At 39.1% G+C, this 20,783-nt stretch overlaps 1 protein-coding gene across 6 annotated transcripts in view; it reads left to right on the top strand.

Annotated features, from left to right (window-relative positions):
• Positions 1 to 18,308, top strand: part of PTPDC1 (protein tyrosine phosphatase domain containing 1) — a 54,633-nt gene extending 36,325 nt beyond the window's left edge. For 3 of the 6 annotated variants that reach the window (XM_070459431.1, XM_070459432.1, XM_020871950.2), the window contains 8 exons: positions 1,906 to 2,077; positions 4,120 to 4,200; positions 4,426 to 4,544; positions 5,730 to 5,867; positions 7,570 to 8,825; positions 11,671 to 11,856; positions 13,972 to 14,082; positions 16,383 to 18,308. In XM_070459431.1, the coding sequence (XP_070315532.1) occupies positions 1,906 to 2,077; positions 4,120 to 4,200; positions 4,426 to 4,544; positions 5,730 to 5,867; positions 7,570 to 8,825; positions 11,671 to 11,856; positions 13,972 to 14,082; positions 16,383 to 16,499 (2,180 nt within the window). In that variant the 3' untranslated portion in view covers positions 16,500 to 18,308. Of the gene's footprint in view, positions 1 to 1,045; positions 1,417 to 1,905; positions 2,078 to 4,119; positions 4,201 to 4,425; positions 4,545 to 5,729; positions 5,868 to 7,569; positions 8,826 to 11,670; positions 11,857 to 13,971; positions 14,083 to 16,382 lie in introns of those variants that run through there. The other 3 variants (XM_020871948.2, XM_020871949.2, XM_070459430.1) reach the window with 3 other exon arrangements.
• Positions 18,309 to 20,783: the final 2,475 nt, after the last annotated feature.

Here is a 20,783-nt window from a genome sequence, read left to right as displayed (position 1 = left end):
ACTGCGTGGGGTGAGGTTGTTGCAGTTTGACATTAACAAGAGAGGAGGCGGACAATTGGTGGTTGTTACAGTTTCTGTGTTCTTTATATCCTTTATCCTCAAGTTGCAATCTCCCCCTCATCCAGTTCCTTTAAAAAATGTGATACTTAGTGGATTTTCTTCCTATGTCTCTGCCAAGACTTACTGAAGCTTCTCTTTTCCCCTTAGTCAGCAAGAAAAGACACAGAAGCATGTCTTTTGAGTTTTTGAGGGCTGTAGTTATGACTGCTGTAACTATCCAATAACCAAGAATTGGATTTTCACATTCTGAAAATATAAATATGAAAATAAATGTCTTTTGGTTAGTATACCAGCCCTAAAGATGTCTTTATTTCTTCTATCCAAGCATTTCTTAAATTGTTCTATAAAATAATATAGAGTTTGGGGCTTCCTAAGTGGCCCACTGATAAAGAGTCTACCTTCAGTGCAGGAGATGCGAGTTCAGTCCCTGGGTCAGGAAGATTCCCTGGAGAAGGAAATGGCAATGCACTCCAGTATTCTTGCCTGGGAAATCCCATGGACAGAGGAACCTGGCAGGCTATAGCCCATGAGATTGAGAAAGAGTCAGATATGACTTAGCAACTAAACAAAAAATAGAGGGATTTTTGGTTTTGAAAAATGATGTTTTAATAATGTTATAGATATCTAATATGTCCCACTTTATTACAATTAACTTTTTATTTGCCCTGTTTCAGAGAGGAGTAGAAAGAGAGTATTTTTCAAAATGTTCAGAGAATAGATATGAAAGGAAGAACAAAATTTAGGTATTTTAATAATGTGTGTGTTTGCATCATAAAGACATTTTTCTAAATTCATTACAATATTTTAGAACTAATTCTCTGAGCAGTCAGATCTTTTTGAAGGTATTTGAGAAACAGTAGAAAAGTCACGTTTAAGGTATAATCTATTTAAAATACATGTTATTCTTCCCTATATTCGAACAATCTGTTCTAAACACAATCCATTCATAAGGGATTTTGCTTGTACAGATCTGAGTGGGAATCAGTACTTTCTTTGTTTGTCACTATGGAAACAAGTCAGCCTATCCTGAACGGCGGTTAGATCACGCAGACTGATGCTCACGTTCTCAGTGTAACTTCATCATGGAGCAGGCTGGCGCTGACATCTCGCCTCCAGCTCTTCCCTCCTGGAAGCCCAGCACCATGCAGGATCCACCCCGGAGGCTCTCCGCTTTGCCATTCCTCAGCTCCTTTTTCGAGGGCCGTCGCCACTCCGCCTCCGACCCTATCCTGCGGCTGCAGCAGGCGCGGCGCGGCTCTGCTGCCAAGGTGCTCTCCTCGTCTTCTCTCCAGGTGATGGTGGCCATGTCCTCTGTCAGCTGTGCTGAGAGAAACCCAGCTTGCCCCGAGAGAAAAAGTAAAGTTCCTTTTCTTCTTAAAGATTGACACACCTTTGAGTTTAAATATAACAACTGTGAAGAAGCTATGCTGTGTTTATACCTTTTAAAATTTTGAGAATTCTGCATTATACTTTTTATTGTCTGTTATGCTGTGAGATTCAGTAGACATGTAATAGGAGATGACAATGCTTGAATGTTTTATGTTTTTTTCCATTAAAATTGTAGTTCTTGTGTAAAACTCATTTCTTTGCAAAAGATCTGCTATAACAGTTTCTTCCTTTTCATTACCAGTAGCCCATACGGAGATTCTTGTGTGCAAAGGCCTTTTCTGAAGTGAAGGCTAGTACACTTATATGAAAGGGAAACAGTTTTATTCCTGACAAAATGAAGGGGATTTAGCACCAGCTTGTCATATACAATCCTGAGAGAAATTGGAAGCTCTTTCCCTTGTTACTATTCCATTTGGAAAGTAGGATTTTAAATCTTCCCTTCTTCGTATGTTCTAGGAAATTCAGGACGTCCTACGCCAAAATATACAAAAGTTGGAGAGCGTTTGAGACATGTCATTCCTGGACACGTGGCCTGTTCTATGGCATGTGGTGGCAAAGCTTGCAAGTATGAAAATGCAGCCCGCTGGGGTGAACAGGAACAAGCTATTAAAGGGGTCTACTCGTCCTGGTAAGTGATTCTGTCAGTCTTTGATAGCTCCCACCTACTGCTAAGTAGGAAAAGGAAATGGAGGTATAGGTGATGGCCAGAGGCAGTAGCCTGTAGAAGAAGGAATGTGGGGTTTTGAAGTCAGAGGACCTCATCTTCCATCCCTGGCTTCCCCTCTTGACAATCTGGCCTACTCACAGGCACTCTGAACCACAGTTTCCTCATCTGTAAAATGGAAATAATAAAACCAACCCTATAGGATTATTTTTTTTTAATAAAGTAGAATGTTGTAGGTAAAGTATCTTAAAGAATTGGTAACTAGATAGATTTTAAATTTCAGAGATTGCTAGAAACAATTAAAATATTCAGCTATAAATTTGAGAAATTTTGAGGTAAATTAGGTAGTTTTTCACTTTCATGCAGGTGAACTTTAGCCTTATTTTTATTTTGTTCCTGTATTCTGTATAAAAGGATACATTTTCATACAAATACATACACTTCCAGTCTGCCTCAGTAGAGGGTGATATAAGTTGTCGGTTCAGTAGATGATGTAAGATGCTTTCATTGTTTACGGTATGTAAGTATAATTCATTCATTATTGAATCGTGCTGTTTTTATTATTATTAGCAAATTGTCAAGTATACCCTTTTTTGATACAGTGATATCTCTGAAAAATTCTGATATTTAAAACCATATTTGGAATGCACTGAGGAATTCACGATTTAAAGAACTCTGCTGGTGAATCATTTTATGGAGTAAGACTCCATTTGCAAATTAGATATTTGTCAGCCACTTTACTAGCCTCCAACCCTGTACTTTTTCATATTGGATATGTTGGGTACAGGTACAGTGTTATAGTCTGGGATCCACTGTCACTACCTTCATCACTACCTTTCTTAAAGAGTGTCATGAAAAAGCAAACACTACTCTTGAGATGTGGTCAGATACATAAATTTATAATAATGCAGCTTAAGGTCACATTAATATTTCTGGTTTATTGTTGACTAAACTATCTTGTTTTCACCTCTGCTGCTTTCACATTGCATCTCTCCTAATACTAAGTGCTGTTAAATTTGCGAGATCCCAAACTTTCGTGGTTCCCTGTTTTTAGATATTGCCCCAGGCATGAGAGATGGTATCTTTCTGAATCCTGACCTGCTCATCTGATGTCTCTGTTACTCCTCTCAGGTTCTTGTAACCCACAGCTTGTGACAGTCTATCTTAGGTATCTTTCACCAGACCACTGGTGAGAAATCTGATCAGAACAGAGGGAAGTTAGAGCCCTAGTGAGAGTGACAGCCATTTACTGGGCCTCTATCCATGTGTACACTCAGTAAACATCCATTTGGTTACAGGCCAGTCACAGTGATAGACATTTTCAATTATTATGGTCATAAAACCCTTTTAAGTAGGCATTGTTAGTGTCATGTTATTGATAAGGAATTGAAGTCCAGAGAGACTAAGTAATTTGCTGCACAGCTGGAAAATAGAAAAGCCAGCATTTGAAACCAGGCCTGACTGACTCCAAAGTGATATTTTTTCCTAAATTACAATAACTCAGCATTTATGCATAACCACATGCTGGGATTTATGCTAAAAGACTTTACAGTCACATCATATTGAATTCTCACGCCAACCCTATGAGGCAGGCGTTATTACCCTCACTCAACACATTAGATGACTGAGGTACACATAAATAAGTAACTAAAAATGCCTCCCAGCTGGCCCTCCTCATTTAGTCAGTAACCTCTGGATAACTAATCCAGGAAGTTACTTTTGCTGCCAGTGAGGTTTCTCCATCATTCTGTCATATCCACTAGAATCTCATGAAAGTCCTTGAGGATACTTTGCTAGAGTCCATAAATACATTATGTTCTGGAATTGTTTCCAGGATTTAAGAAGTGAGGGTTTCTTAGAGCCGTAATCATAATACAGAATTGAAGCCAGATTTGTATAAGGAGATTCTTACCTTACAGTATTATTGAAGTCATAGAAAAAGTAAGGGCTTGATATCTTGCTTTCTCAGTTCTATGCATTTCATCAGCCCCTCCTCCCATCTGTAGGGTCACTGATAATATCCTGGCCATGGCACGCCCATCCACTGAGGTCCTGGAGAAGTTCTGTATCATTGAGCAGTTCCGAAGGTAAATGTTGCATGTTTACCCACTGTAATAAGCCAGCTTATGTCTTCTTTTCCACTGCTTTTGACTTCAAATAGAAAAGTGCTTTCATTTTACCAACAGAAATGTGAAGAACTTATTTCAAGTAAGATAAAGTTTTAAGAGTAATCTTTATTAATACCAAAAATGGTTATTTTTTTGTTAACACTACCTCCCCAATATAACTAATTTTTTTCTTTTTCCTTTAAGCCATGGCATAAAAAGTATCATTAACCTTCAGCGTCCTGGTGAGCATGCCAGCTGTGGGAACCCTCTGGAACAAGAAAGTGGCTTCACATACCTTCCTGAAGCTTTCATGGAGGCTGGCAGTAAGTCTTTCCAACCTCTTCTCCATACATTACCAAGGACAGAACTCAGAGACTTTTGTCTGCTCAGTTCTTAGATTAAAAAGGAGATGGAAGCAAAGTTCATGCATAGTAGTAGGGCTTCTAAAAAGTGAAGATGAGATAACTTTGTCTTTAAATATCTTATTTAGTATTGGTGTTGAAAGTACAGAATTTCTTTTTTCCTGTGAGAGAGATCTTGAGAGAAGACCTTGTAGAAATAATACCTGATAATTAATATAAACAGTATGTCAGACCTGTCTTCTCATTTAATCCTTAAAGCAGTCATGTAATACAGTTGTTCTGAGACTTCCCTGATGGTCCAGTGGCTAAGACTGTGCTTCCAATGCAGGGGGCCCAGGTTCCATCCCTGGTCAGGGAAGTAGATCCCACATGCTGCAACCAAGACCCAGCACAGCCAAATAAATAAATGAACATTTAACTCTGTGTGTGTGTGTGTGTGTGTGTGTGTGTGTGTGTGTGTAGTTGTTGTTCTGCTTCACATATGAGGTCACACAGACTGAGAAAGTTCTGACTTGCCCAGGATTACACAACAAAATATAGCAACAGGATTAGAACCCACGACTTATTTGTGCTTTTACCTACCGCATAGCTCTACCCTGTGGGCAGGATGCGGGGATTCTGTCTGTGACGAGTCCAGAAGCTCTGTCACAGGAGCTACAGCGTAGAATCCACTGAACATGTGTCATTCACACCAAGCTGGAAGGGACCAGACTGTGCCACTTCTACAACCTGAAGTTCGTGTTCACTTTTTTATCCCACTAGTTAGAAAAATCTGTATGTACCACCCCATGTCATTTATCAGTCAGTCAGACATGTTTCAATGCTTAAACAAAGTTGCATGCTTTCCCTCCATGGTAGAGTAATTTTGGCATAGGTCATCAACTTTAATGTATAATCCTGCTTTTCATTAATTATTTCTGAGTTTCAGCAGGAAATGTGTTAAATAATACAGAATATGCTTTTTAAGAAATGCAAACAGTAACTTTACTGGAAATGGGAAAAGCCTGTTATTTTAGGTCTACACATCTAGTGAGATCTGCGTGTTTTACAGCTATATACTGTCATGACTTCACTCAGTTTTTTCAAATATATTTGCAAGTATTTCTCCTATATGTTGATTTCTTCTTGTTCTTTCTCATTGTCCAGTTTATTTCTACAACTTTGGATGGAAGGATTATGGTGTAGCGTCCCTTACCACCATCTTAGATATGGTGAAGGTGATGACATTTGCCTTACAAGAAGGAAAAGTAGCTATCCATTGTCATGCAGGGCTTGGTCGAACAGGTAAATTCTAGGGGGTGGTTTTATTGCCTTTCTGTGTATATAAACATATAAGGAAAAATATTTCCTAGTTCTTAAGGATAGTTTTCAAATTCCTATCGAAGGTTTGGAGTCAAATGGCAAGTCAGTAAAAGATACTTGAAATATCTTAAATAGATAGTTTCAGTGACCATATATCCATGAGAGTATTTTTTGAATGGTTTAGAGTTAAAACTGCATCATATTGAGAAATAGGTGGGTTTCCATAGCTAGCTGAATGACCTTTCTGATTTTCTTCTTTCAAGGAAAAAAGTCAATACTTTTGTTTTTAATACATGTCTCTTTAAAATCTTATCTTCCTTAACCAAAATAATAATGGAAATAGCAAGCATTGTTTCATCCAATAATCTTTTTAAGTTGTTAGCAACACTAAGTTTTGAAGGAGGTTAATTTGCTGTAACTAATAAGTGGCAGGACCATGATTTAAAGCCACGGCTATAAGGATTTTGTTTGTAGAGTCTTAACTGTGCCTGCAATTCTGTGTAAAAATCAATGATTTTACTTTAAAATGCAGCAGAATATCAGTGCAATGCTGATACTAGGGCACAAAAAGGATGGACTCTTCATTGGTCATCTAATCCAGCCAGACACCAGAGTTTTACTCTGTTTACAATGTACCCATGTACTTAACACTGGCCTTCCCACTTACTGGGGTGCATCTTCAGATGGGGACATAGTTCTGCTCCAGGTTGTCAGCTCTCATGGTTGAGCCAAGATCTCACTGTTCTAGGGATTCCATGTGATAGTTCTGCAGATATATCATACTTATCCTAAAGAACTGCCTTATCCTAGTGAAAAAGATATGTTGGACCTTACCTCATATTAGGAAAACAGGCATTTTTCAGAGGTTCTGATTTTCACATGTAATGAGATTCAGAACCTTCATGAATCACATAGATGTCTTTTGATTTGCCTTTTACTTGATGTTAATTGTTTTATTTAAATTAATTTATCACATTTTTATTATTTCAGTTTAGTATTAATGATAGTACATAATTTTTACACTATTAATGTGGTCTTCCTTAATATTAAATACTTATAGAAAAGTATCTATGATCTAGAGGAAAATATATATTAGTTTAGGCATTAGTTTAGTCTTAAAGAAGAAACTTCAAGAGAGAAAATAGATTGTGAAAATGAATAGTTGCCAAAGATAAAAATACCCAAGTGGGGAAAATGCAGGTCTGGAATGTGCCACCAGTTGATGTCAAAGATGAAAGGGGTGGGAAGTTCCAAGCAGAATGTATGGAGTGATTGAATAGAAATTTTTAAGAACTGTTCAAAGTGGAAAGCAGTATTGTCTTTCTTCCATGTTGGAGTTGGGCATAATGAGGGTAAATGAACCAGGTCATCAGTTCATTCAGTCATTGCCCTCCACACTCAGCCATCCTCCCTCACTCCACACCTACTCAGGTTCACTGTGGCAGTGCTTGTGCTTGCCCTGGGCTACAGAGGTGACCAAGGGTTCTCAGTCAGGGGGAGGGTTACCATAGAGACAAGTAAATAGGTGAACCCCTGTACCAAAAGTTTAAAAGTTATCATTGTTCTTAAAATGTTCCTTTATTTATATGGTTTCCTAATACATATTCAAATTTTAAAATTATCAAAGAGAATAAATAAAAATATAAAATTTTCTCATGCCAATCTTCATTTCTTCATTGTTTAGGTGTTTTAATAGCCTGTTACTTAGTTTTTGCAACAAGAATGACTGCTGACCAAGCAATTATATTTGTTCGGGCAAAGCGACCTAATTCCATACAAACTCGAGGACAGCTACTCTGTGTAAGGGAATTTACTCAGTTTCTGATTCCTCTTCGCAATATATTCTCTTGCTGTGACCCCAAGGCACATGCTGTCACCTTAGCACAGTATCTCATTCGTCAGCGACACATGCTTCACGGATATGAGGCACGACTTCTGAAACACATACCAAAAATTATCCACCTCGTTTGCAAATTGCTGCTGGACTTAGCTGAGAACAGGCCAGTGGTGACAGAAAAAGTGGCAGACATACCTGGCCTCTCAGCTGAAATTGAAAAGACTGTTTCTGAGATGATCACAAGGCAGCTTGATAAGGAGTTACTGAGACATGATAGTGATGCATCAGACTCTTTCACCCCCAGTGCAGTGGTGATGGATTTTGAGAATAAGGATGTGGTTCTTTCCAGTGAGCAAGAGTTGGACCCTCTTTGGAAGAGGCGGAATGTCGAGTGTCTTCAGCCCCTGGCTCATCTGAAAAGGCAGCTCAGCTACAGTGACTCAGATTTAAAAAGGGCGGAGTCACTTCTGGAGCAAGGGAGGACTCCATGGACAGTGCCTGCCCAGGCCTTGCTTTGCCATAATCCCAGGCAGCAGAAGCACATAAGCCATTGTTACTCCCCACAGTCTCCACAGCTAGATTTAAATAAGGAAACGCTGGTCCGCAATACATTTTCTTTCTGGAATCACACTAAATTTGGAATCCCAGAGGGACTTAAAGATGATGGGTCATCAATGTTCCATAGGACGAGCGTTCCAAAGGAAGTACAGCGAAGCAGAACCTTCTCTTCAGGAATTGCAGGTTCATACAACCCTGGGGAGCCAGTTGCACCAAACTTTGCAAATATTCCTAAGGAACCAAACTGTTCTCAACAGAAAGTGTACCATTATGAGTGTGAAAGTCATGGTGGTTGTGGCCCAAGCTCTGTTGCAGAGGATGGTGAGACTTGCCGCCACCCTGTTGACTGTGGGTCCAGTCCCAAAGCACAGTTCTTGGGGAATGAAACTCAGAACAGCAAATACCTGTCTGAAGTTGCTGCACATATGGCTTTACAGTCTGAGTTGAGTGTTGAAGCAAGGAGAATACTGGCAGCCAAAGCCCTGGCTAATTTAAATGATACTGCAGAAAAGGAGGAAGTGAAAAAGAAGGTAGAGATGTGGCAGGTATTTGTATTTCATTTAATTATTTATGAGTAGGAAATATTTTTGTCAGAGCAAAAGTAATACATTTTCCCAAGTTCATTTGTTTTCAGGAATTTGAAGACATGTTGGTATAATACATAACTTTTGAACGTCAAGTTACTCAACTGTAATACCAAATTGCTGTCATTGAAACAACAGACACAGGTCTCTTGTATAGGTTCATTTCGGTCTCTGTGAACGAAAGCACTTAGTGCTTAGCACTCATCAGGGTGCTTGACTGAACATGGCAATGAAAGTGATTGATGGCAATAGTTTCCTTCTTCCTTGCTGGGCCTGTGGGACTGATGGCCAGATGGATAGAAAACTGTAGGAACTGACCTAAAGCATCTCTAACCTGAGCCCTAGCAGGGAACCACACTTTGAGAACCCCGAGCTGAGAGATAAAATGAAATAGAGACAATTCTTTCCCAAAGCTTATTAACCCAAGTATCAAGTAAGGACAGAAGGATAGTGATGAATGCTGACTGCTCAGCAGTCCCTCCCCAGCCCACCCAAACAAGGCAGGTGTTGGATTCCAGAAAGCAAATGAGAGTGGCCACAGAGCCCCTTTGTCCACTAGTTTTATCTGAGATTGAGTCCCTAAGCTCTATTTCTTGGCTTTTAGTTAAATTAGAATGTGACATTTTAAACTTTAATATCATTTTGTGTTGTACTTTCATGAGGGAGCAGTCTTAAATCATGCTCTCTGCCTAGAATGAGCAGCTGATTAGAGAGAAGACAGGCCTTATGAACCTAGTTATGGTAAACTGCCCAAATCTGGGGCTGACCTGAGGAGACCTCGCTCAGTGATATTTTGGCTTGTTAGCCCATAATGTACCATGAATTATTTGTAGCTGCTTTTCCATCTCCTACCACTAATCAAGCAAGGTGTGTACACTTTCCAGGAGGTCAGGCCTTCCAGATGCAGAGGCAAGAAGAGGAGGCATGGAGCCTAACTGTATGACCAGGAGGAGAGCACTTCCACGCATGATTTTTTCATCAGAATTGTAGTGTTTTGCTTAATCAACAGTTAAACGTATTGCTGTCTTCCAACATGAAATATTTTCTTTATTTCGTACTCCAAGCTGAACAAGCATTCCACTCAGTGGATGGGTCTCCTCCGCATAACTGAGCCACAGTAGCTAGCCCCAGAACCCCTGCTTTCAGGCTCTGCAGCTCACCACCCCATCGTGGGTCTGCCCGACTTGACTGAACTGTTTGAGCACATAATGTATACAAAAGCATTTTCTAGATGTAGATACAGCTCTGTCCTTTGGATAGGTTTGCCTTTCTTCCTTCCTGGATTTTACTGTGGGTCTTTCAGGAATAAAGAAAATCAGTTGAATTCCACGCACCCCTTAGGCCCTTTCACGTTGTTTCATGTGATTTTCACAGTAATCCTGTGAGACTGATGATACTATTTACAAGTTCTTTGTTAATCTTTGAGTACTTACAAACTAAGTATCACAGGTGGGGAAACTCACAGAGGTCAAGTGATGTGCTTGAGGTCACATGGTCTGAATGTAGCAGAGCCAGGATACGGTTCACGTGTTTAATACTTTCTATCATCCCTGATGTTTTTCCTAGCCCTATTGGAAACTTTCAGAAAACAATAATGATGTAATGGTCATTTTACTAAGGGGGTCTTTGAGTCGTGTTATTTCTGCATAACATAAAATTGAATAAAAGCTACTCTGCTATGTACATGATCTATGAGATATGAAGGACTATGCATAACTAAAAGTTTGGACTTATTTATGAGAAAATAAAGAGAAACCAGTGCTGGAGGACCCTGATAGCATGAGAAAAACATCACAGACTGGGGTAGAGCAGATCTGGGTTGGGAATGTGCTCTCTTAGTTTGGGCTCTGGCAAGTTACTTCTTCATTTATGAACTTCCCAGTACATTCATCAGTAAAGGAGACCTCCATGCTGGGTTGCTATAAGAAGCAGAGAAAAGTCTTGTGTCATCATTCCTGTCATACTATAAGTATTCTATGAATATTAGGTGGGGTGAATGAATGAATGGTGGTAATTATTCTGCTTATTACTATTGCAAACATGTATTTTATTTATTAAAACATAAATCTGAACCCTCTCAGAATTAAAAATAGCTACCTTACCTTCCCCCATACTCTCTGTGAGGTAAAGTTTTAAAATCTCCTTAAATTATCTCCAGGCATTTGGAGTATTGGCAAAACTTCCTAGTTGTTTTACCCTATCAAATTCAGAATGCAGGACTTGGTAAATTTTACATGGGATTCTAAAAAGGAATTTGAAAGAAATAGGTTATATATACCACATTAATTAACTTTTTTTTTTCTTTTTTTTTATTAATTAACTTTTTGGCACTTTTATACTTTTTCATTTACCATTCAACTTCCTTGCAGTAAATATTTGTTTTGTTCTAAGGAGCCTGAAAAGAAAGGTTCCTTCCTGAATTGTTTCTGTATTTTCTGAACGAAATGGAGACCTCGGGTTAACTAAGCCTTCTCAGTATCAGGAGCTTTAACAGCCCTCTCAGTTTAGTCATCCTACCAGTGGGGTGGGGATGAACTTCGCAAAGGGAAACTGAGGCTTAGAGAAATTAAACGTCTTAGCCCAGGGTCCTGAGTGAAAGGGGGACCACTGGGAGGGGTCCCAGTCCCCACCTCAGAGCCTGAGACTTGACTCTCCTGGAGAGCCTAAGGCTCATCAGATGTCAAACCATGCCTCCCTGCCCTCCTCTCTCCCGCACTTTGTCCCTCCCCCTCTCTGTTCCTTTCCCTCCTCTTCTGTCCTGTCCTCTCTCCTTTCTCTTTCTTTTTCTTTCTCCTTTCCTTTTTAGAAAGAACTAAATTCCCGAGACGGAGCTTGGGAAAGAATATGTGGCGAAAAGGATCCTTTCATCCTGTGCAGTTTGATGTGGTCTTGGGTGGAGCAGCTAAAGGAGCCTGTGATAACCAAAGAGGACATGGACATGTTGGTTGACAGATGTGCAGATGCCTCGGAAGCACTGTTCTTATTAGAAAAGGTAAAATAGCTGTTGAACAGTTGATGACGTTAACTGAGGCTCTCAGTACAAGTTTTACACAATAAAAATAACCATTTTTAAAAAGAGGAATCTCACAGAATTCCATATTGAGGTCTAATTTAAAATTTTCCAAAGTAAGGGAAGAAATGCACCCCCAATATAAACATTCAGAAGATACAAAAATAAAATGGGAAAATACCCATACAGGTTCATTTCAGTTCAGTTCAGTCGCTCAGTCATGTATAACTCTTTGCGACCCATGAACTGCAGCACACCAGGCCTCCCTGTCCATCACCAACTCCCCGAGTTTACCCAAACTCTGTCCATTGAGTCGGTGATGCCATCTAACCATCTCATCTTCTGTTGTCCCCTTCTCTTCCTGCCTTCAATCTTTCCCGACATCAAATGAGTCAGGAGAGCTACTTTAAACATTTTCATTGAAACATTTTAAAGTTTTTTCTTTCAGTCTTATCAATACATATGTTAACTTGGTAAAAATTATTTCACATAAAATGTTATACTTCATTTTTGCTCAGAATTATAACATAGATGTTTTTCCATGTGTTTTTCATAAATGTAAACTTAAATGGGTAGATAATGCTCTAACATGAGATATAACTAATCACTTTCTCATTTTCAGGTATTTGTTTCTACTTATTTACTGTGAGCATATAATGTGACTAACTGAAGTGGGTTGGAATATACATGCATTTGTATTTCTTTAAAAAGGGTGTGTGTCACATATACATTTATGTGTGTAGTTTGTGTATGTATAAAATATAGAAGGAAAAATAAGGAACTGATAATGATGGTTGCCTTTAGAGAATAGTAATCAGAGACAGTGGATCTAGAAAGCAAGAGAGACTTTTCACTGTAGATTCTTTTATACAATTTAATATTTTTAACCATGTAGATATATTAAATTTTCATCTGTAAATAGGATTTGTTTTGTTTTAGGAAACAATGTTACCTCATAATCAGCCTTGAGTAATCTGCTATGCTGTGGTATAAACATTTCATTGCTTCTAAATCTTCTGCTACTAACTACTGCTTAATATAGACACACAGAGATACACACAGGCATTTGTGCACAGTTGTGTGATGCCCATGAGCATTTGAATGACAGAGATGAATCCAGAGCAGGGATAAGGAAGGCAGTTAACTTTCACTGATTGGGTGGCAGTGGGCCAGGCCCTTGCTAGGTCATAATTTCTGTTTTCACCTTTGTTCATCTCCATTGCTCAGAGAGGTAGAGGCCCCACTTTTCAGAAGAGGGAATGTGAAGCAGTCTGCCCACAGCGTGCAGCATGTGTCAGAGCAGGATTCAAACTCTGGCACCGAAGTCCTGTACCTTTCTGTCTCATTGTGCTATTTCCACATTATTCACTTCAGTCCTTACATTCAGGGTGTTTACATTATTTAGAGTTTTGATACAGATCACTGTAATGATAATTTGTGATTGCATGTTTTTCTGCATTTCAGATTATGTCCTGGGAGTAGATTTTCAGAAGTAAAATTAGTGAGTGACTCAGTGGACAGGGTGTGTTGGAGGCAAATTGCTCCAGTGATGGGGTTTCTCCTTTGCTTCTCCAAAGGAAACAAGTGTTAAGAGTTAAGCTGGGGACACATTCTTCAGGGACCTTATGCTTTAGCATGTTCCTGGAGGACTGTGGTAGTCTTTCTTCTTCTGTCCTTCCCCATTCAGTATTGTGTGCAACTGGCAGGACATGATGAAGGTACTGAGTGCTGAGTACTCAGCTGTCTGTACACATATTGCGTGAGGTGCCAGCATCTACTTCAGTGTGACTGTGTCTAGAAACAGCAAGAATGAATCGTCTTCAGTACACTGCATGGAAGGTGTTTGATTAAAAGTTGCACTTATCTTCAGATTCAGCTATATTTTGTGTAATAAACAACCAGCTTTGATATTATCTCCTGAAAGCTGTTCAGATTAATATATAACAGTAAACACTGGTAGAGCCCTTGGTAGATAGTTTAGTATTTGAGGTAGTGAATACTTGATTGCAAACCAGTTCTTGGCTCAGCAGTTGTTTTGAGTTTATTTCTTGAGGCATTTTTCAGACAACTTGTTTGATTTTGATTTCTGCAAAACAGGGCCAGCAACAAACTATTCTTTGCGTGTTGCATTGCATAGTGAGCCTGCAGACGATTCCTGCAGATGTGGAGGAAGCTGTTCTTGCCCGCGCCATTAAAGCTTTCACTAAGGTGGGTTGCACTCCTCCTTTCCACTTCAGACCACAGTCAGCATAATCTTAGTAAATCAGAATCCAGAGGTCATCAGCCTTCTCTAAAATAAAACTTTTGACCATGTTTCCCTTTAATGGAAATATGTTTGACATTTCATGAAAGTTATAGACTTTTGGCTAAAAAATACCAGTTTCCTAACAATGATATAAGAAAAGGCTGAACCGTGGGCTTTTTGAAGGCAAACTTTGAAACAAAGAACTTTTATGTAGAGGGAAACAATTGAGTGTTGAGGAAATATTTTTAAATCATGTGCCTAGTAGAATTCTAACCCTAGTAGAGAATCTTTTCTTCTTGAACCAGTTCTACCTTGGGTCTGAACAAGAAACCACCTATTGAGAGTTTAACATCCAGCTTTGGCAGTTCAGTACCGTGTCTGGGTTGGCAAATTCTAAGCGAAGTTTCCTTACCATGCACATCCTTTTGTCCTGCAGCAGTCTTTCCTGACTGAAGAAAGATGCCAGATTTCATGCCAAGAGAAAAGGTTCCCCTCAGCTAATTTGTTTTGTGTCTCTTGCATGTGATACCAAAATATCATTAAACAAAGAACCCTGTTTTTTGATGACAGCATCTTTGGCAAACATATTAATAGCAATTGTTATTTGTACTCATTCACCAATCTCTTTCCCCATCCACTCTTTCCAAAGTGATGTCCTTCTTACAGATTTCTTTGTTCCTCATCAGGAGCTTTTTTCTTCATCTAGAGCTTTACAGCACTAACCACTTTCATCCTCTTAGTCAGTCTCTTTGTGACTGTTTCAGAGTTAGCACATCAAAACCAAACTATGTGATCTGTTACAACTGTGTTTATGTTTTCATAGACCCAGAGATTACCTGCTCTGTGGGGAGGGTTGTGGTTTGGTGTGTAACAAAGTATGCAGTTCAGGCCATTACTAATATTAAGTTTTTCAGATAGCATAGACAAAACAAGATTAAGATAAAGTTAAATTTCTGAATTTAATTAAAAATAAGTCCTTAATACTGATCTCCCTGAAAGCAGTAGGAATTCTTTACAACTTCTATTGACCTTTCATAGCAATACTAATGAAAAGTTAAATATACTGGTTGTTCCAAATCTGTCTATAAAAATGTTAGAAGACTGTTCTTAGGTCTCTCCCCTTGTGTACAGTCTTAGGAATAGAGGCCCTGATAGCTTTTATTCCAGACTAGCTCATCAAGGAAATCTGTGTAGCATCTGCTTCCAGTGTAATAGATAAGATTTCCTTCAGGCCACAGCTTAGCAGCCTTGGCACAGCTCCCTCATCAGACACTGGGGAGTTCCTCAGTGGTGAGGCAGACTCCTTGCTGTGTGGCCTCCACTTGTGCCGCTCTGCATCACCCCCAGGGGGCTTGGAAGGCAAGGGAACCCATGTGATTATGGAGCGTGTGCTGCCTTCAGTCATAAAGTTGTTTGACCCAACACTGTCATGTCTTCTGCCAGTGTCCACAAGTTGTGTGAGACCCTTCCCAGCCCCCCTGGAGGGCATGGCCTTCCTGTCTTCCTCCAGAAGGGAAGGGATCACTGGTCATGGAGTACAGATCTTTTCCTAAGGAGTTGCACATTTGGCAGTGGGAGTAGGATGGAGGTGTGGTGATTGCTCTGGTTCTCTGTCCTAATGTCATTGCAACCCTGCAAAACAGTGAACTTGGATAAAAAAATCCAAATATGTGTACATGGTGCCTTCCCACCAGTGGGAAAGGAAATTAACTTTTACAGAGAGGTTTTTACATGTGTCATGCCCGTGTTAGATCTTCATATTTTGTACTCACAGAAATCCTAAGGAGATGGATGTTGTGATCTCCATTTTACAGAAAGGTTAGATGTGACACGAGGCTACAGTTGCTTACAGAGAACTAGGCTTCCTATTCAGGTCACCTCAGTGCAACACTTAAGCTGGTGTGCACTGTTTTAATAAGGAGACTTTTCCCTTAGGCCAGCCGTGATTAGTCTCTGGATTCAAAACCCCCATCACACTCACTGTTGGCTTGCCTCATGAGTACAGTACCTATCCAGGCACTAGGTTTAATTGTTTTAGTTTTCATTCATAAGTTTAGTATTGACATAACTGGCAGTTCTAATGTAGTACTTTAATTTAAGCTAATATGTGAACTGTATTGTGTGTCCTTTTTAATTATATGTAATTTTGTTTGTAAGTCTTTGTTTTTCTCCATCCCCTTTCTTTTCTCCCAGAATAAAGACTGGTTATAGTATCCTCAATTCCTGTTATAGTAAACTGAATATAAATTTTCTTTATCACTAGGTTAATTTTGATTCTGAAAATGGACCAATAGTCTACAACACCCTGAAGAAAATATTTAAGCACACACTGGAAGAAAAAAGAAAAATGACAAAAGATAGCCCTGAGCCTGGCATTTAGTGACGCTGACTTTCCCTTCATGACTGTTTCAGACTTGAAGATCTGGGTGGCATTCCTGCTCATAGCTGAACAAACTGAAGTGCGGAACTGCCTCATTTCATAGCACTTTATTTCAGATGCTCTCAGTTTGTGCTCAGAAATGCTTGTTCCTGTTTGGAGCAATTATTTATTTTAAAATATCCTTCAGTTACATTTTTATGTTAAAAAATTGCCATAAAGTTGGTGCCATTTCTTTTATTTATGTATTTATTTAACTGAATTAATATTGTTGTATTAATATTTTAAGAATGTGGTGTTTACATCCTTATTCTTTTTTGACATTTTGGAAAAAGTTATAACTCTTCTTTCCAAAACAATTATTTTATTGATGGAGCTCTTCTCTTTATTGATGGAATTATCTGTTTACAAAATATATAATTTTAATAGTAAAACTTTATTGTGTATGCCCTGATACATGACCTTAAGGAAGTCACCAAGTGTCTTAAACTGTATGATATTTGTTATAAGAAGGCTATTGTTACAACATTTTAAAGGATTTTTTTTTACAGTTGTTTGAATTTTTGTTTTTTCCTTTTGTAAATGTGGCAAAAAGTCTCAAATGTGTTATTTTTGTAAGTGTTTTAGTTTTATGGTGAAGGATTGACAGCACAGTGTTTGGGACTTTTTATTGTAGGAAATAGGCTTGCTCTTTGTCAGGCTTCCTGACAGCCTCACTGACTGCTGCTGTCACAGGCGGAAGGAACAGTTCTTAACACATGAAGCCTTATTCCCACTCTCCTGGGCTGTTGCTGAGCTGAGCAGCATCTTTATAGAGAAAGTAGGATCGGTGACAAGCAGTGTAGGAAGCTGTGGGACTCCAGCAGAACTGTCTTACAGCGGCGGGCGCCATAGCCACAGCCACTCCCCAGAGGCAGTTCTGTTCATGCTGGTGTTGTGATAGCATAGCACCAGCCCACGTGTCCTAAATCTGCTGTTGCATAGACCCAGTTGCCTTAGGGCTTTATCTTTGGTTGCTTTTCTGTGAGAATTTAGATCTTTAAATTGAATTTGACTCATTGTAGGTTGCATTCACCCTACTGGTTTTAGATAAGAGGAAGTAATTGCCTAAATTATTTAGTTCCTTATAGACCAAACTATCAGTAATCAAAGTCATTAAATACTATTTAAGTGAATATGTGGGGCACAAGAAGCCAAGCCTCTCTTTTTTTCCCCAATAAAAATGATATTAAACCAGTTTCAAACTAAAGCTACTACTTAATCTTAAAGACAGAATTTCAGAGAGAGTAACTGATTTACAAGAAATGAAATTTCTCCAACTTGTACATTTCTGAATCAACTCTAGCACATCAAAAATGTCTGTCATTATTGGTCTTACTAACTAGTGGCAAATGCCATACTGTTTGAATTTTTAGGAAATCAAATCCAGTGAATTTTAGTGAATTGGTTTGCCCATTCCTGACATTTCTTCTTTTCAAGTGCCTGATCTGGGAAAGACAGGGAGAAAACAATTACATTTATCCAAAGGTACATTATAAAGATATGTATTTTATACTTAAAAAGACATTTATCCTCATCTTTGTCAGTCTAAATGGACAGGTGCCACCATGGCTCATCTGACAAGTGGCTCTCGGCCTGTGCTCCTGAAATCATCATTACGGATTAGAGGGTAGATCCTGCACGGCCGTGCTGTGACCACAGCAGTGCGTGTCTAAAATCTAAGTGCACCAGTCTGAGAAAGAGAGACGGTGTGATTAATCAAGCTGTATACAGGTTTTGTATTTATTTGAATAAAAGTGGGGGAAAAAAGCACATGATCTTTGTCTTGTACTTCTTTAGCTTAGTGCTCTTGAGATCCTGATGATAAAGATTTGGCTTTGTGATTAGGATTTCCTAATGAGCAGTCTGAGTTGCAGGCTGAGTAGTAGTCAGCTGGCCAGGCTCTAGGCAGCCCTGACACTGTTGGTTCAGAATGACCAAGGGATGGAGGCAGGCAGATAGGAGGTTTCTAAGAGGAATGTGGGAGGAAAATCTCAAGGTCAGCAGGATTCTGCCTTCCAGTATGAACTGGTAAAGAGTTCTCTGTAGCCCAGAGGATAGAAGTCTACCTACTAGAAGAAGTTACAGGCCTGTAAAAAATTCAGCTCAGCAGAGTGGAAAGGGCCAAAGCTGCACACATTCAGAACTTAACAACCATGGCTGAGCACATGTATTGTCTTGATTACTTCTCTTACCAGACCAGGAGTGAAGTACTTTTCATACTTGGCTGATGAAAGAATTCCCCTCTGACTGACTTTGAGGTATGTTCTCCTTCTTGAGGCCCTTTCAGCACTAGACTCCATGATGACATAACAGAGCACTGCATTATCCGTAACTTCAGTGGAAATATCCTACAATTTTTGTCCTCTGAAAAAGACTGAGCTCACTCTATTGCTATTATATATATGTGTGTGATACACACAAACATATATATATATATATAGAAAGTGCATGATTTCTTGCCACTTCTGTTTTTTTCCTGTTTCAGAGAACTTGCTGATGCTCTTTAAGATGATGTGCTGCTATTTTAAAGTTGCTTCATCTGTTTGCATAACTCAGAAACACTATGCTGATCTACTTTCTCATAGCTTCAACCAACTTCCCAGTTCTATCTGAGAAAGAGTATGTGCTTTCATCACTCTGGATTCCATGAAAATAAACATATATCATACTTCAATAGAGAGGAAGTTTCTATATTTTTCTCTTAAATGGAGGACACTTGCTTATATGATTGGGTGCTATTTCTGGCTGTTCTCTAGAGGTCTGAAAAAGTTTCCAGAGATAGTATGTTGTACACAGAGTATGTGCCCCAAGTTCTTGATATCTGAAGGCCCCCAATAATTTGAGGATAATTGGAGGAATTGTTTAAAAGTGACAGCTTACTCATAGGATCTTTGTTGTTCAAAATTATTAAACATTGATACATTTTCAGTAAATTAAGAACTACATTTCCTTTGGTGCTTGAATGTGACCCAAGAGTAACACCTTCCCCAAGGAGCCCTTTCCTGTGTTGAGGTGAAAGTTGCTCAGTCGTGTCCGACTCTTTGTGACCCCATGGACTATACAGTCCATGGAATTCTCCAGGCCAGAATACTGGAGGGGGTAGCCTATCCATTCTCCAGCAGATCTTCCTGACCCAGGAATTGAACCAGGGTCTTCTGCATTGCAGGCGGATTCTTTACCATCTGAGCTATCAGGGAAGCCCTAATATCGGGGCTTACTTGGGGCTCAGCTGGTAAAGAATCCGCCTGCAATGTAGGAGACTTGGGTCTATCCCTGGGACGGGAAGATCCCCTGGAGAAGGGAAAGGCTACCCACTCCAGTATTCTGGCCTAGAGAATTCCATGGACTGTATAGTCCATGGGGTCACAAAGTCAGACACGACTGAGCGACTTTCACTTTTCAGTGTTAGGTGGTTGAAAATTATTTACAGATAAAATGGCAGGAAAAAGATTCAACAAATCCTGTTACACATCAGTGGATTACTTTTTAGTTATACTTTTAAGCATGAGCTGATCTCTGATTAGCCCAACACTGGCTGACAATAAAGCTGATTTACAAATAATCACAATGGAGCCATTCAACAGTAGAGCTGTAGTGAACCTTCATTCTAAATAGTCGATTAAAATAACTAGTCACTAAAAATAATGTCCCAATAAGATTTTAACATCATAAAATCTTTTGCCCTGAAAAATAAAAGTTTCATACATCCGCTGCAATTTACATCACAATAGAAGGCTATTATGCCCTTGCCTCCTGGCTTTCTTGATTAAAATTAAATAATGTTTTACTCTTCAGATTGCCTCTTTGGGAGAAAAGTTATATTTTTAGAATACATTCCTACTGACCTAACCATTTGATTATAGTCTGCAAATACTACCTGGTTTTGATTTAGTGAATTGCCTTTTCATTTCTTTCTCCTCTTAAAAATAAAACAGACTACTCAAACATTGAATTATGTTGAACCATATTGAATTTCTGCAGGTCAAAATTGTCAAATGTGGGCCATTTTATACAGTTCAACCGAATACTAAATTTAATTTTCCTGGGGCCAGTAGGTTACATTTTCTAAATTATTTTAGCAAAGTTTAGATGATCAATTACTTTCTAAGAATATCCTTTATGCTCAGAGTTCCAAAACAAATGAAAGAGATTAATATAGAACTATTCTTTCAGCAACCGATTTGTGCTCCTCTGAGCTTCCACTCTGCTGATGCTGGGGACACCCAGGAATCATTGTCATTCATC

This window comes from Odocoileus virginianus, chromosome 31 (assembly GCF_023699985.2).
Source record: "Odocoileus virginianus isolate 20LAN1187 ecotype Illinois chromosome 31, Ovbor_1.2, whole genome shotgun sequence".
NCBI classification, from domain to species: domain Eukaryota; kingdom Metazoa; phylum Chordata; class Mammalia; order Artiodactyla; family Cervidae; genus Odocoileus; species Odocoileus virginianus.
Note: the sequence above shows the minus strand (reverse complement) of the source record. Positions and strands in the feature narration are given on the sequence as shown.